Below are 18,189 nucleotides of genomic sequence, written 5' to 3' on the forward strand. Positions count from 1 at the left end.
TAGAGTTACATACTGCCCTCTATTCTTTTACTTTAATTTTAGTTTCATATAGCATTGAGGGTGGGGACATTGCAGGAATAAGGTATAACCAACAAGGGAATTCAATCTAAAATAATATTTGGGGGGGGGGAATGGAGAAGTCGTCAATTTTACGATGTGTTGCCCCCCAACGACAGCTGAAACACACGTATAGGTTTCGTGATTTTTTCCCGAATTAATTTCGTTATTGGTATGAGCTGGGGACATTGGACTGTTAATTACACTATAACTAGGACCCGAAATTTTATAATCACCATTTCTTACTTATTGGCTAAAAATTGGTACCTAAATTAAATCAAATTTTGATAAGTTAGTTCATTAACTAGCAGTGTCAAATCGATTTAACTAATAATTTGACTCTACAGAAAGGGTAATTTTGTTTATTATTATTGGAGATGTACATAAAGTTATCCCTGTTGTAATAAAATACCTTTTTGATATATTTATGCGGTAGTTAATGTACGTCCCATTATGATAATGGGATGCGGGGAGAGATAGAAATTAATTTAGATATCTCTATTTTACTCAGGGATAGGACTATGAATGGTAAAAGTCAGGTAAAAGGTATAACCAACAAGTGAAATAATATTCGGGGGGCAAATGGAGAGGTCGTTAATTTTACGATGTGTTGCCCCCCAACGACAGCTGAAAAACACGAATTGGTTTAGTGTTTTTTTGCCGATTTAATTTTGTTATTGGTATAAGCTGCTATGGAAGGCACATTCTTGCAGCGGATTACTTACCAATAATGTGGTAACAGTAGGTTTCTAGGATCAACTGCAGTTCACAGTAAAATATTCCTGGTAACGAATATTTCAAAAAATCAATGACTTTTAAAGGCTGCTAGCTGCCAAACGGCTGAACGTACAGATCATGCCGGCACACTGTTATAAGCGGCATAAAAAAGCCTACAAATAATCTGGAATAGCCATAAATCAATAATGCATAATTATAAACCTGCCTTAATGGAAAACCACACTGTAAATGAGAACCAGATCGGTTCAGCGGTGAGCGAGATACTTCGGAACAAACGGACAGGCACACAGAGATTCTATTACTTTTATACAAGGATTAATTTTCCAAATATTTTCAAACCAACAACATAGATTAATTCAGAAGCTTTGATTGGTAGGCAAAAAGAACGTAAAAAAATTGGAATTATATCATTTATTTTATTCAAAGCATATCGATGTCTTAGAATAATTTTAGCATCAGTTTTATTAATAATAAGAAATACATAATAATATTAATATTATTTCATTTAGTAAGATCATTTACTTTCATATTCATTCCATTTCTGATCTGATTTTAATAAAAAATACCTAATGTCGTAGCTTAATTTAATTATAAGATAATATTTGTTAGCTTAGGTTAAAAACATAAAAAAAATCGATTGATAAAATGGATAAAAAAATTGAACGACATTATGTACCTTTTTTCCGATTATTATACATAAATTCATGATAAAATTACATAAAAATGTTAATTTTCTTGCTTTTTTTTTCATTTTTGATTTTTCTACAAATCTATAAAAAGCAAGAATTAAACACAAAAAATATGAAATAAAACTTCTTAAATTTTGTTCAAAATACTTCAGGGGCTTACCAAAATTTTAAAAAACGCATTCAATCGTTAAAACTTAAAACCAATTATTGAAAAAAAATTGGAAAGATTCACAGCTTGAAAAAAAATGTCTAGATTTGGCTAAGAATAGCAGAAACAAACAAACTAAACTAGTTTGATTAGCCAAAAAATAAAATCTGGCATAAAACACGAAAGCAGCCCTAAAATAGAACCTAAAAAATAAGTAGCCTACTGTTTTCATCTAGTTAAAAGTATGAAATTAAAAAAAAAGAATATTTAAATATTTGTTTTTTTTACACTGAATGTATCTTGACTTTTGTTCATTTTTTACATTTTTACATTTTAACATTTTACATATAGACATTAAAAATTGAAATAAAATAAAACAGAAAAAGTGAAATTTTCTTCTTTTTTGGGGTATTTATACAGATGAATTATGATAAAAATATCAAAAATGTTTTTTTTCTCACACCTGTCCTGAAAATTAATAAGGCAAAAAAATTCGTGTTTTTGTATAAGGCTCGAAATACCAAAGCAAAACTGATGTAATTTTTAACCTAAAAATGATTCAAGACAGGGGTGAAAAATATTCTAAGCTACATCTAAGCCAGGGCAAAATAAACTTAAAAATAATACATAATTTACACATGGGGTAGGTGTGGCATTATGAAACAAATAGTACAACAGAAAGAACAAAAATTTGAACCTAAAGTTACTCAAATCTTTGTATAATTTGTTATACTGTTTATTTCCTAAAAAACTTCACCTTATCCATTAATATACATATAAAATAATTAATACACAAGAATCGCAATTTTATCTATGGTTTTTAGTAAGATTCTTATCATTTAAAATAGAATTAAACCTTTGGCAATTAATGTTTTACTCTTATTTATTCATATACTTCTCCTTTTTCTGATTATTTACAGTTGTGTAAGGTCAATCCTTAAAAAATATTAAAAATTTGACGATTCGGTCAATCCTTAAAAAAAGGACGTTTTGGTTAAACAGGAGAATAAACTAAACTTAACCTAAACATGAGTTTGAGATCATGACAAAAATTAAGGTCAAATTATGGTTAGAAAAAAAGGGAAGTTTATTAGCCATTTATAAAGGTAACTTGTATGTATAAATCTTTGGATATTTCTCTTTTTTTATTTTTACATATTTACAGAAAAATAGGAAGTTTATTGTTTTCTTGTCCTATTTTTAAAGAACTTAAATGCAGAAATGGCAAAATTAATGTAAATATGATACACTATATTTCAGTAAACTGTGTTAGGGTAGTGGGTATTCATAACAACGTATGGCAAAATTAAAATTGTAATTAAGAAATCTGAAATTTGGTGAATCAAGTAAGTCTCATAATCACAAAATTAATTTCAGCATACTTGATGACTCACCCCTCACATTTAACATTACTATTATGAACCTTACTAACTAAGAGAATATAAAATAATACAAGGTATAAGGTTGACAATATATCAATACAATCTTAAAACTATCATTATTCCATTGAATATATATATAAATATACTTACAGCTAATAAGATAATAATACAATGTTAACAAAAATTGGATGTTTAATACAATAATACATATCAATAGATAAAAAGATTTTATTTCAAGAAAAAAATGCAACAATTTAATAATAAAAAGTTAAAAGTTGAGCGAGAATAATTCTGCAGCAAAACAAAAAAACGCGGAAAAAGTTTGTTTATCAGCTGTTGCAGTACAAAATTTGGCGGGAGGAAAATGGCGCCATCTTTGTTTTGTTAAAAAAAAATCAGCTGATATTTCTTGCATACATTTAGAATTAATAAACAAAGCACCAAGAGAATTTCTTTATGTACATAAGGTTTTACATATTTTTTATACATTTTTTTAGTTTTTTTTTCTCATTCAATGTTATGATTGTATCAGAAACATGAGTTACAATTGATATGCAGACTATTTTTAAGAATAACTGTTTATATAAAATGGTTGTACTACTTTTTATAAATATTTTGTAGGATAGATTGTAACTGTGTACTTTAAATTATTACACAATTTTTAACATACATAAAGTAAAGCGATCAGATAGAGCAAATAAGATTAAAACTGGTTTCAATAATTGGCAGATTATTTTTTTTAAGTACAGCATATTTTTTTTATAGAGTTTCTGATCGCATTTTGAGAAAGGTGCAATACCATTTTCGCGGGGAAATAATTTCATTCACTCGGTTCTACGAAACACCAAAGCTTTAGTGGTAAAATAATTGGAGCCCATTTTTTGGAGAACGGGGGAAGGATGGCCCTTCTTAATTAGGATGAAGCAGGTTGAATGCTTTGGGTTTTCGAATCCTCTGTAGTTAAAGTGCAGTAGGGTTAGGTTAGGTAGGATCAACCCTCCGGTGGTTAGGTTAGGTTAGGTAATCTTTATCTCGTTAGGGCTGTGTCTCAGGAAGATCAGTAGGGCTTGCTGTAGTCCTGAAAGTAATGAATTCAAGTAAGTTTTTGCTAAGTTATATTATATAAAATAGGTCAGATTTCAATAACCACTGAACCGCTTGAGTCACACTTTTTAGGAAGATCTTACTTAGTTTCCGGCTTTAATCTATTATTCTTTCCCATTCTTAATTACCTCTTTGAATTCAGATACCTTAGATGCTAGATGCGCAGATGCTAATACATACAAAAAGTGCGAGTTTAGTTTTGAAAGTAACTTTACTCGGATGAATTAGCGAGCATTAGTCAGACCCTTATTAGAGAATAGTTGAGAAACCAAAGATAAAAGCTAGGGGCGGAGCTGCAAGTTTTATTTAATGTTGAATAAAGTTATCTCAGCATCGTTATGCATAAAACTCAAAACCAAAACAAGATTTGGAACAATCATACTTACAAACAAATATCAGAACAAAACTATCCCTAAACAAAGTTATACTAGAGACGCTAAAAAGTTACATATAACAACTGTATCCGTTTCCTAAACAGTAACGTTAGAAAAAATGCCTCGGCCCATAAAAAGGTACAACCTTAAACCAGGCATAATTTAACCTGGGTAATAATTGATATTTGAATTTTCTTCATATTTCTCCTCCCCTTAGAATGAAAAGATAAATTCTTTTGATCAAAGTTTAGAATGGAGATTTTTAAAACTTAAATTTGAATACAATTTTAAAGTTTTGTTTGACTTGACAGACTTGGTGTGCGGTCATTTCCGCTAATTATTATTTTAATGTACATCCTCAATGACTATACACAAAATCACCTTTTCTGTAGATTACATTTAGTAGTTGAAAATATTGGAAACTCAACTTAATAAAGCAACAAATCATGATTCAATAATTGTCCCCAAACTTGTTAGGTCAACGAATGAGAAAATATATATTTAAAACTTTGGGGACTATTGAAATAAACAGCCCATTATCCCCTCCCTCCCTAAGTATAACTAACAAGCATTATAAATTAAAACATTAAGGAGTCGACACTAGGTACTACTAAGAGTATCCCAAAACATATCACGAAACTTTAAATAATTCAGATGTTGGTTACTTAAAGCTTATGAAAATAACGGGTTTTTTTTTTGCTGTTGTAAAAATAAGCGGTTCTGATACTTTGATGGTAACATAAATGATGTATGCAAGTGAATGTACATAAAAGATAAAGACAGATAACATCAATTTTAATTTTGTAAAAGCGCAATTAAATTTACCTGTCCATTAAATAGGAATGCTGGGTGGAGGGCCGATGGGTCCAAGCTCAGAATTGGTCTTCAGGAAATATTTCTCCAATTTAGCCAGGATGTGCTTTCCGTACGTGTACTTCTTCAGTGTGGAGATGTGCGGCCTGAAAAATATGCATTCTTGCTTAATTGTGTTCATTCATTCTTGCTTTTAAGAAGCCAAGGCACTCTTTAACAAAAGCATTTCCATAGGTCACTAAGTCTGTAAGTGGAGAAGCTACACTATAGTCATATATGGCCTTTCCATTAGTCAATTAGAATGAAATGACTGTATTAATGGTCTTACTTAACTTGCTACTTTTTTATGTTTTCTTCATAGGCAACTGAAGTTAAGAAATCATTTTGAAACATAAACGTAGTTTGGTACAGTGTAAAAGGGGTCGAGATTATATGTAGATAGGTATGCAGATTGCAGAAAGCATTGCTGCAAAATCTCTCGGCAATTTTAAACTTTCAAATTGTTGTTTTCGATTAAACCTTGTAATTTTTTTTTCTAGAAGTTCAAGTATAAAAATATATTCCTTACTTGATCTTATGCATAAGAATCTTGCGTTGGGTAGGCTCTGCTACGTCTATCATCTTCTGAACTACGTAGTTGGCATACTGATCCTGAAATTATAAATGATATAATTAATGGAAGATCCACTTTATAAAACTCTCTAATAGACTTTCGGACATATATAGCATGTAGATCTTGAAAATAGAGTTGAGACTGTTAATGGAAGGTCTAATTCAAAATTTAAAAACCTCTTTTATCTGCATAGTTAGTATTCACATGAAGTTAATGGAAAGATTTATTTTGAAATTAAATTCAAAAGAAAATATCCTCTTCATGAGACAGACATAAACGGAACTGCTATTAAGATGTAATTATAAACCTTAACAACAACAGATAATATTGAACATTTTTTATTGAACGTCTACTATTATGCTGAACTTGTCCTGGAAATTTACGTGTAAAGTCCTCTTAATGATATAAACCCTTACATATTATAAGTGTCCTATATTACAAAGTAACCTAACCCTTTTCGTGGAAAAAATACCTTCACACTAATACGAAGAGCGGATGTTGGGCTTTTCATTTCAGCAATACATAGGTAAACATTCATATGTTTTTTCTTGTACTCAGTAACCCGAGTTCCCTTACCTTCATCATAATATGGAGGGCAGAGGTTGGGCTGTCCGAGTTGGCGGTGCAGACCTCCTCAATCAGGAACTGTTTCTCCGCTCTGTTGGCGTTCTCCACACACTTCTCCACGACGTTGCTGGCGAATTTGTGCTGCGACAAGTGCATCACCTTCCCGCGGACCGCGTTCACTAAAAAATAAAACATTTTCATAAGAATTTTGTGTTGCTGATTTTTACGAAACCAAAATTTTTCTATGGAATATTTCTCCAAAATGGACAAAGAAGAGTCTCAAGACATATAGAAAGTTCCACTGTAAATGAGAGACTTAGACATCATACCTATTTCATATCGGGATAATCAATCAACAACTGTAATTGAATCTTTACAGGTAGGCGTCTAGAGGCATTTTAAAGGTACTATAATAGGAGGTACAGATAGACAGAACACATCCTATCACTTAATAAACTTAATTTAGATCATGTCTTTCAAACATTCACTACATATCCACCAAAAAGATTGTTGATGAAGTTATCTAATTTTATTTTTCTTATCAAGTGAGGTGAAAAATGTATAGGTTCAGCTCTAAATTAAATTAGAACCAGGGAGGAAAGGGACATTGAACTAAATATTAATTAGTACCCAAAGTTTTATTATCAGTTCCCACTATGGGTAACTCAATCTTGATTAGTTGGTACAAACTAGTAGATTCCTATTTGTTCTAGAGAAGGGATAATTTTGTTTGACATGATTAGGGATATACATACATTTTTACCGTCTAATATCTTATCCCTTAAAATCCCTAATTAAAACTAAAAAAAATAACACAGGGACAAGTTATTAAAAAAGTCTGTGTAATATAATTTAATACTTTTAAGGGGGGGGGGGGAGGCTAGAGGAAAGTAGACAAACCCCTAGTGAAATATCACATCTTACTTTAAAAAGCTTAGACGTCTCTGATTTATTTTCAATAACACAAAAACCCAAGCTCTATCCTCCAACTAATTTATTTTTCTGTTCTCCTGTTGTTCATTAAACACAAAGTAGCAATTAACTTTACTTGTCTTGGGTTTAGCAAAAACAAGGACAATTCTGTACAATGGATAAGTGTTGGATATAAAATCTACTATTCTAGAGATCCTTGAAACCATACAAATGACGATGAACTTTAAAAGAAATGAATTCAAAAGACATAACAAAATCAACGAGAGTGTTTTTGTCGGTCGGTAAATTTGCTCGGACGATATTCTTTTTCTCGGCTGCTGTAAAAGAAAGACTGCTTAATTTTCTTCTGAAGATTCCCATACTTACAGATTTCGTCTTTTTTTCCATTTATTGCAACTGAATATCTGTTCCTTAAATCACTTTGTCCGTATTCTCATACATGTTGTTATTTGTGCTGGGCTACTTATGGATGTTGTCATCCGTGTTTGGTTTAAGAGTTACTATGTTAGCTAATTTCAAAAAAAAATCCTACTTCATATCTATAATACAAAGTAGCTTGATGTCTGTCCGTCCACCCTTAAATCTTGGTAACCACTGAACCGATTGAATTCTACTCTTCAGGGAATATACCTTCCGGTCCTGTGGTGGTTTTAGGATATTTTCTTGGGAGGGGGAGGGGGGGGGGGGGGGAACACCAGCAACCCCCTCAAAAACAAAAAAAATCCTCCCATTATTTTTAGGCAATTAATTTAAAAGTGGTGGTCGCAGCACCAGAGGTACTTAATTTTTTTTATATAAAATTACCTCTAGAGGCTAGAGGCGAAGCTGCTAGTTATTAAATAAAGTATGAAAGACATGCAATAAATGTAAACAAAAAGTTCTGAGAAGCTGCAATCCTCAAAATAAATGGAATTTGTAGGTATATGGAATAGAATTTAGTTTGTGTTTGTTTTAACTTGTGTTTATGTTTATATTGTTTTAGTATTCTATGTTGGTTTTCATCAAATGGGTGTCATGGATCAAGTCCCATGATATACCAATTTCTCTACCACAGCAATTGGGGGGAAGGTAGCATTATTTGTGGGTTTACTCTTTTGATGTTATGGCTGAAATTAGGCATAGCGGCAGCTATTAAGAGGAACTGTGACGAAACATCGGCAGAACCGTCTAAGAAAACCGCCGCTTTGCGTCTCATTTTTATACCTTTTCTCACCACATCAGACAATTTGGAATCATCTATGACAAAAAAGTTTTTTGCTTAAAATTTCCCTTATATTTTCATTTGACACATGATTTTTTTTTAATATTTATACATTTTCAACAAATGTCAAGTGCAAATAAAAAAAAATTGATGTTGGAAAGAAAGTTTGTCTCAAATGATTAAATATTTCTTAATTTGGCGAGAAAATGCCGTTTCTTCACAGTTCAACATTATACCTCAAATTTTATTGCTGTAACTCTAATTTTAGTCAATTTCTTTCGACTTTTTCCCCTTTTAAAAATCTTATAGGGATGATAGGTAATAAAGTTAACAGTAACTAAAATGCTTGAAATATGTAAAGAGGCAATCACACTTACTCAAGAAACATTTGCTTACACTTTCCTAAACTGTATGTAATCCATTGTTTGAATAATTTGATTTTGCATCCCAGCCACGTAGAGTCAAGCCACCAGATGGGGCGCCCACGTAAAATAACAAAAATCTTCACAAAATATATGTATTTGTTTAACTGCAAGAGAAAGGGTTTACCTATATTATGTCATGAACAGTGGAGACTAATACAGGAAGTTTAGGGGCTTTCTTAGAAGATTAGGTAATGTACTATCCATTTTAGGAAACCTTTAGGTTAAAATGATTAAACTTTAGTTAAGAATGCGTGTCTTAAATTGATGTTGAATTATTCGATTGGTGCCAAATAGAGACCTACTTCCAAAAACACGCTTCCATGTCCTATACATAATATGTATTTAACATAGTAACAAAAACGATAAAAGTTTTTTTTTCGTATTCATTCGAATCCGGTGGATAGGAACCGGTTCTCATCCATACGAAAAAACTATGTCTTGCATCGTATTATATCCAGCTTTCTACGAATATAAAAATGTACAATCTTAAGATTAAAACTATTTTTTAGCCCGTGCCTTCGTGTACGTTCTATATCCGCGGAAAGCCGTTTATAATACGATGAAAGAAATAACTATTTTTAAACGCCCAACAATTAGTCATACATATTCATCTGGAGGTGTAATACCTATTATGATTAAAGTAAAACAATAGAGGGGGAAGGGATTAATTAACTGTATGTACCCATCCCGTGGACCCATGGCCGACTTTCAAATATCAGCCAATAGCGTCAGAAATATCAACACAGCCAAGTCGCTACAAAAGTGTAGAAGCCAATTTGCTAGTAAAATAGGTCCCAACAACTTTATTATAATCAGACTATAAATATTTGTACAGCTTTATAAGGACACCTAACCTAACCATAGTGAAGTGGTAAAGTTAGTTTGAAACTTTGAGGCTTGAATTATGTTCTACATGTTCTACTATGTGTTAACTTGGAAACTTTACAGTATACACAGAAGGTAACCTATGCAATTGGTCAGAAAGAAATCAAAACAAGACACATTAAATTAACCATTATTCTTAGTGGAAATTTTTGACACTGCTAGTTTAAACTGGCTCATAAAAAATGTATAACAGTCTACAATATTTATTTATATCAAAAAATAAAATGTTTTTTAGATAACTTAGCGGACCAAAATAGAGTCCAAACCTCTTAATTTATTTCTCATTTAAAAATACAACTAACGTTGCCTTTAAAAATAGTGATTCTTGGTCTAGTTGTTAATATGTCATACATAGTGTAAACATTAATTATAAACTTATCCAAGTTATGAAATGGTGTTAAGGGGGGGAATTATTATTGTTAGCAAAGCGTAATCACTGAGATTAAAAATAATTTTAGCATGAATATAGTTGTACATACAATAGAAAAATAGAGGTCCATCCATGCCAGTCTCTCCCCTTACAACCTCTCTAACCGCTGGACCGAAAAGGTTCAACTTTTTAAAGATTAATCAAACTATGATGTTACAAACACACAATTACAATTTTTTGTACAGAAATATTAAACAGGGAGGCCAACCCCATCCCCCCCATTTAAAAATCAGACAATGTTCGTTGTTTACGACAAATAAACACCCCCACCCCCCCCCCTATTTCAAATCTATATGAATGATGTCTGATTACTGTCAATACAAATAAAAAATTAGAATATGTAATGAATAAAATTTGAATTAGTTTGATAATTCAAAATATGTAAATTAAATTATTATGAAATATGTAAAAGCAAGGACGAGTACTTCCTACAGTAACATAGCAAATAATCAAATAATGATACTTTCACATAAAATAATTAATACCTCCCACTTAAATTTGCCAAATATTAAAATTAGGAGGTTGGTAGATTTTCATTTGTTTGTTACTTTAGGTAAGGTTACGTTTGAAAATAATGGCCATAAGATTGCCCCACAGGGGTTAGGCATAAGGAAAAAAACTAATCCCTCCCTTACTTTCAATTTATTTAAAATTAATGTAAGAAGGGTTTTCAGAATTAAAATTCATGAGAACATGTTCGAGCATAGCTCCGCCGCAAAAAAAAAATGAATCTTACCAATGAGAGATTTGTCCTCCTCTTTTCCTCTGTCCAAAACGTGTTGGATAACATAGTTTCCATACTGATCTTGTAATAGTTGCTCCGTGTTGTTATGGATCTCCTCCAGTACACCTAGAATTTGTACAAATAAAGTTCAACCCTTTACGTCCGATTTATAAATTTCAGTTTCCATAAAAAATAGTAGTTAATTAACATAGATCTCTTATAGTACAACTAAAATTTGTACATGTAAACCCTTTACATCTGATTTCTAAGCATTTAAAAATTTCGTTTACATAAAAAAGTATTTAATAGTTTCTTTATCATAATGTGCATGTAGAAAGCCCAAATTTTAGACAAAAATTAAAAAACAAGGCATTTTATTCTGAAACTATGTAGTTTAAAAATACATACCTATAAAAAAATTACTTAACCTCCTAAATTTATCATTGTTATTAGCATTATTCAAAAAATATTCAAATAAAAAAAATTAAGAAGAGAACCATATTTTAAGTAAATTTTTATTTATCTTATTTGTAATCTTTATTTGACAGAGAAAAAGAAATACAAGCTGTCGCAATAATGTCAAGACAAATGCCAAAATCCAGTTTTACTCCTCTAGACAATCCATTTCCCCTCCTCCCTCATAATTATTGTTTTTTAGTTATAGTCTTGAGTATATTTAATTATGGTGGTGGGAAGTAATTTTTCATGCAAGTTTATAACTGCTATTCCCATTTGGGTGAAGGTATAACAGTTATAGGCCCTTAAGGTTAGGGCTCTCAGCAGGGGTTAGTATTTGTCCCCTTCATCTATCCATTAAGTTTTCATTTTTACATAAATTTTCCCAAAATGCAAAATACTGGTCCAGCGTCTATAAAAGAGATGCAGCCACCCAACATGTTCAATTCCGAGTAATTTTCTTATCCTGTAGTACACATGAAATCTAGCGAGGAAGAGAGAGCACAAGAATAGTTTGTTCACATTGCAGTCAAGCTTGAAAAGTTAAAAGTAGGAAATATCCAGTTTGATGGAAAAATGAAGTAGGTATTTAATGTATAAAGGTAATTATGAAAGCATAGCTTTAAAAAATATTGAAACATTGGACAATATAACATGGTTGTAATAAAACTAAATTTCAAGGTTTTATCTAATTTTTTTCCTTTAGATTCTCTAATATCATCATATCTGGTCTGAAAGACCAATTGTAAAAATGCATTGGAATTTTAGAAAACTATTTCAAATTCTTTAAAACCATTCCACAGACAAATCTATAAAAATAACTGAGAAGAAAATAAAAATGTAGGTTGTAGAGAAGGTTTGCTACTAAAAGGCAAATGCAAGAGGACTGGGGGGGAAGTTGGGAGAAAAGTGGTGTTAACTCTGCTGTAAAGGATTTAAAACTAATTCTTTATTTACTCTTTTCCTCAGTTTATATCCATCAAGATTTCCTCATATGAAACAGCCAACAAATATTTCAGTATCAATAACCATTTTTATATTGGATGCAAAAATTACATCAATAAGTTATCAGAAGATTAAGTAAAAACAAGAGAGGGGGAAGGGGTTAAATAACTGTATATACCCATCCTGTGGACCCTGTTCCGACTTTTGGGTCTTTCAATTGGGTCTTTGAATATCAGCCAATAACGTACAAAATATTAACACATTCAAGTCGCTACAAATGAGCAGAAATCAATTTGCAAACAGATGAAAAGTTTACCAACACTGGATCCAGGTAGTTGTCTGGGTTATACAACTATATTTAATACATATTTTATCTAAAGTAAGCCTTTCCCTTTAATTTTCTGAATGTCAAAACATTCCCTTAGTCTTAGGGCTACTTTTATTTTGTATATTTTTAAAAACAATTCAAACTATTCAATTTTCTATCTTTTTTGTATAAAGGAACTTGCAAACTAGTAGAGCATAAGTTTGCAGGGATTGATATGTTTACTTTCGTGTACAATTATACAACACATGTGTACACTTCTAGATTGTATGTACACATGTTTATAGGGATGTACTTTGGTGTACAATTACACATGTGTACACTTATAGATTGTATGTACACATGTTTATAGGGATGTACTTTGTTGTACAATTATATATGTGTAGACTTCAAGATTGTATGTACACATGTTTATAGGGATGTAATTTGGTGTACAATTATACATGTGTACACTTATAGATTGTATATACATAAGTTTACAAAGATTGATATGTTTACTTTGGTGTACAATTATATATGTGTACACTACCCTGTCCCGTTTTAGAAAATTTTTTTTGAAATTTTTGCCCCCAGCAATAATATGGTTGATTTATGCAAAATAATGACCCATGCAAAATATTTTTTCTGTAATGCAAAAATTGCTATGGTACAAGCATCGCAAAATTTTTAAAATTTGCAAAAAGACCTGTTTTTAAAGCTCTTGTACCATCTCAATTTTAAAGATTTCAAAAAATTTCAATTCTAGTGTGTCAAAATAAACCTGAAATTTACCAAAAAAAATGGGGGCAGTCTCAATTCTAACATATGAAGGACAAAGGTGTAGCAAGTAATCTTTCAAAGTAAAAATTGCCAGATTTCATACACAAATAATAGGGTTAGGCCGGATTGGATGGATACAGATATCCGGCTGATCTATAATTCTGGATATCAAGTATTTAGGTTTATATTGACACACTAGAATTGAAATTTCATAAAAATCTTTAAAATTGAGATAAAACAAAAGCTTTAAAAACGGTCTTTTTGCAGATTTTAAAAAGTTTGTACCATCTCAATTTTAAAGATTTTTACGAAATTTCAATTCTAGTGTGTCAATATAACCCTAAATACTTGATATCCAGAATTATGAATCAGCCAGATATCTGTATCTATCGATTCCAGCCCAACCCCATTATTTATGTATGAAATCTGGCAATTTTTACTTTGGAAAATTACTTGCTACACCTTCTTCCATTATATGTTAGAATGGAGACTGCCCCCATTTTTTTTGGTAAATTTCAGGTTTATATAGACACACTAGAATTGAAATTTTGTAAAAATCTTTAAAATTGAGATGGTACAAGAGCTTTAAAAACAGGTCTTTTTTGCAAATTTTAAAATCTTTGCAGTGCTTGTACCATCGCAATTTTTGCATTACAGAAAAAATATTTTGCATGGGTCAATATTTTGCATAAATCAACTATATTATGGCTGGGGGCAAAAATTTTAACAAAATTTTTCAAATCCGGGACAGGCTAGTGTACACTTCAAGATTGTATGTACACATGTTTATAGGGATGTAATTTGGTGTACAAATATACATGTGTACACTTCAAGATTGTATGTACATATGTTTACATGGGTTGATATATTCAATTTAATGTACAATTGGTTTTCAAAATTTTACAGGACATGATTTTAATCTTCTAAAAAAACTCAGCAATTCTTAAGGAATCTTGCTCATAGTTTTTAAACTCACTTAATTCTGAACTATTCAAATATGATAAAACGCCAATCAATGCACTCTGTAGTAATACTTTTCTAAAATTAAAGGATTCTTTCTTCTAAACTTTTTACTCTAAACTCATTCCAACTATTTCAATATCCTTTTCTCAGATACAAAGAGAGAATGAACAGTGAGTGAGAGGGGAATTTTAAATTAGAATTTTTCTTTACATGTTTAACTTTACTTTAACTAAGTAGCAAAGGGGGTAGAAAAAAAGCTTATAACTATTCAAAGATTTAAATCTTACACTATTAAAGCCTAAAACCATCAGTTCCTATCTAAAGCTTACTTAAAAATAGTGAACCCAATCAATTCAGTAGTTGAGATTTAGAAATAAACACTTACTACTTATATATAATAGGATTTTGACTACTCTACAAAAATAACTTACCAACTGTCTGTTCTTCCTTGCAGTGTTCCAAGATCCTCTGTATCACCCTACAACCATAGGGATGGGTAGACAAAGCAAGTACTTGCCCACGGAAAGCATCAATAATGAACTGAAAAGAAAAAAATATTTAAAAATACAATTTGAAGTTATGTTATTTTTCAATGATTTATCTTAAGTACATCATATAATTCATCATATAAGAGCATATCACTCTAAAAATCTTTAAAAAACTAATCAAAAATTAATTATGAGACTAAAACTAAGATTCCTAGAAATCCTTTTGTCAGCTATTAAATATATCAATTTAATTAGTGATTAAATCAGCTTAATTGATAAAATTCTGCTCTTAAAAATAATCTTTTATTAAAAAGTGTGTACTTAAGACAAGTTTGAAAGAAAATATATCAAATATGTAACATATAATACTGTTCTCACAAAGTAACAGTCAACTCCTAAATGTAGCATTTTCAATTCAACCCTTTTTTTCTTTAAAAATAATGGCTGGCTGAAAAAGTAAAGGCAGTTTAGAGATCAATAAAACAATCAAATACATTTGTTGTTAAAAACTATTAACTTTTTGTGCTAAGAAATTTGCTGTTAAGCAAAAATGTGGTATGTAACATTTTCAATATTTAGCAAAATTTCAATAGAAGAGGTGGAACATAGGTCATCACAAAGGAATGGCAGAGAATAGGGGAAGGTTGTACAATATTTGGAGGGGGTATTTAGACAAGGCTGCTTTGTGTAGGATCAATATTTTGTATTTTATTAAAAATAGAACCGTAATTTTAGAAAATTAAATTCTTTTATCAAAATACAAAAATGCATGAAGGCAAAGAAAGTATAGATGTATAACCCAGATAACTACCTGGCGCCAGCATTAGGGACCTTTTTCGCCTGCTGGCAATTTGTTTTCTTATCTTTTGAAGCGACTTGGCTGTGTTAATATTTACGGTTCTATTGGCTTATATTCAGAGACCTAATTGAAAGTCAGCACAATGTCCACGGGGTGGGGACATACAGTTATTTAACCCCTACCCCCTCTATTGTTTTACTCTAATGCAATTACAATGGGACAGATTCTCAAAAACATTTCAAAGCTACCCATTGCAGAGAGCTAAATATCAATTTATTGTCCACAGAAATAGAATCTATTAGAATGAAGAAAAAAATTTTTCTATTAACTTAAATTACTATAAATAATCAGGGATCTAAAGGAATGAGACTAAGGCCGACAATTTGTTGTCCATCCCCTATGATGATACACAAAATTACCACTTATGTAGAATACAATTAGCGGTTGAAACATTTGAATACTCAACTTAAAGTACCAACCAAAGAAAATTAAATAAAGTCCACAAATTTAATAAGCCAAAGGTTATAATAAACCTTTGAGTACTAGTGTAATAAACAGCCCAATGTTCCCTTACTCCCTGATAACTATTTTTATCTACCCACGGCCTCAAATATCAATATTAAGTAATTATTTCATACAAAATATTGTCCACCACAAAATTGTTTTGAATCCAGTGATAAATCAGAAAAATCTTATGCTTATAAAGCAATATTTTAATAAAAACTAGGGTAAGGGGGGGGAAGTTTCGGTAAGGGGCTATTCTCGGTAATTTCGACCTACCTTCATTAAATGACCTTTTTCTCCATGTTCCTTTCAAATGACAGAAAAAAAACATAAAAGCAAATTTGTTCCTTATTAAATTGCCTACAAAAAAGTATAAATATGAATTTTTTGTGAGATGAATATTAAGGGTACTTATTGGGTCTCAAAGTCGGACGAAAAATTTTTTTTTCCCAAAAATTTTTTAGTAGGTGTGTAAAGATCGACCTACACAAAAATTGGTAAGACCTAGAGCTGATCTGAAAAACTTTTTGAACTAGAAATTGCCCGCTTTTTCCAAATCCGTTGAGAGCTTTAAAATCGGGTTAATATTTTTTTCAAAAATGACCAAAGTTGGCGCCGGGGGAAAAATCGGTAATTTCAAAAGAAATTAAAATTCAACTTTTAAGGTCATGTTTTCATGTTTTCTTTTTTCAAATCTATTATTCCATATGGACTTTTTAAGAATTAGGCCTAAAAATGAATAGAACAGATAAAAAACAAAAAAAAATTAATTTTATTTTTTGAATCAAAATTTTGCGAGGAAAAAATCAAAATTTCTGGTCCTTTGGAAAAAAAATATTTTTGACATAGGAGGAATAGTCCGATCTTTATGAATTTTTTTGTGGTTAATCCCAATCACCTATACTAATTATGATTTATTACGCTTGTTTGGTCGTTTGGCCTTTTTTCATCGATTTTTTTAAGGTTAAAATGTAGTCAAGATTTTTTGCAAAGATGACACTTTTGCTTCAAATTCAATTTTTGAGGTCAATTTTTAATCAATTTTCATGTTTTTTGGGCTAAATCTATAGTTCAATGTGAGCTTTTTTAGGATCAGGCCTAAAAAGTAATAAAATACGTTTTTTTCTTATATTAATTTTAAGTCTTTAAAAAAAAAATTTTCGAAAAAAAAAATCGAAAATTCGCGTCTTTCAAAAAAATTCATTTTTAACATAGAAGGAATAGTCCGATCATTATGAAACTTTTTGTGGATAATCCCTATAACCTATACTAATTATGATTATTTATGTTCGACTGGCCGTTTGGCCGTTTTTCATCGATTTTTTTTAGGTTGAAAAAAATTACCGATATTTCCCCCGGTGGAGGGGAAATATCGGTAACTTTTTTGCGGTCAATTTCGGCCAACTTCTAAAAGTCCTAGGATAATGTCCTTTTAGGACCTGATAGTCCTTTCCGTAAGCTTTCTACTGGTCTTGGTTTCATTTGAAAATATTAATATTTACCCCATTTTTTTTCAAAAAAAACGAAAAAAAACCGAAATTTCCCCCCCCTTACCCTATTTACTTTGTGAAAAAATACTACATAAACATAATTTTTATTTTTATAATTTCCTTAGAAATAGATGCTATATTAGTTTGCTGTGCATTTAAATCTTAACAATAATTAAAAATAATTATTAAAAGCTTTTCTATAACTATATAATGTAATTTATGATAAAAAATAACTAATAGTAGGCTAAGATATTTAGTTTTTTTGACACTAGATTAGAGATTAGACATTAAATCTTTATTTTACAATTTTTTCTATTAAAATACCTCTCCCCGTTCAAAGCTAATGAGAATGCTGATTTTACAAAATTTGAAGAGTA

At 30.7% G+C, this 18,189-nt stretch overlaps 1 protein-coding gene across 11 annotated transcripts in view; it reads right to left on the minus strand.

The window, feature by feature from the left end:
• Positions 1–1,191: 1,191 nt before the first annotated feature.
• Positions 1,192–18,189, minus strand: part of LOC145332236 (pumilio homolog 2-like) — a 186,486-nt gene continuing 169,488 nt past the window's right edge. Inside the window, exons 24-33 of one of the 11 annotated variants that reach the window (XR_013884099.1) lie at positions 14,963–15,071; positions 11,096–11,209; positions 6,495–6,664; positions 5,874–5,956; positions 5,318–5,451; positions 3,065–4,092; positions 2,390–2,443; positions 1,921–2,245; positions 1,472–1,639; positions 1,192–1,341 (exon numbers count right to left, since the gene is read on the minus strand). Coding sequence is in view for 1 of the 11 variants with exons in the window: in XM_080177189.1 (XP_080033315.1) it covers positions 5,325–5,451; positions 5,874–5,956; positions 6,495–6,664; positions 11,096–11,209; positions 14,963–15,071 (603 nt within the window). In the remaining 10 variants the exon portion in view is untranslated. Of the gene's footprint in view, positions 4,093–5,317; positions 5,452–5,873; positions 5,957–6,494; positions 6,665–11,095; positions 11,210–14,962; positions 15,072–18,189 lie in introns of all 11 variants that reach the window. The other 10 variants (XR_013884098.1, XR_013884097.1, XR_013884096.1 and 7 more) reach the window with 10 other exon arrangements.

The sequence above is a fragment of the Acartia tonsa genome, chromosome 11 (genome assembly GCF_053477335.1).
Source record: "Acartia tonsa isolate MP-2025a chromosome 11, ASM5347733v1, whole genome shotgun sequence".
Classification (NCBI taxonomy): domain Eukaryota; kingdom Metazoa; phylum Arthropoda; class Copepoda; order Calanoida; family Acartiidae; genus Acartia; species Acartia tonsa.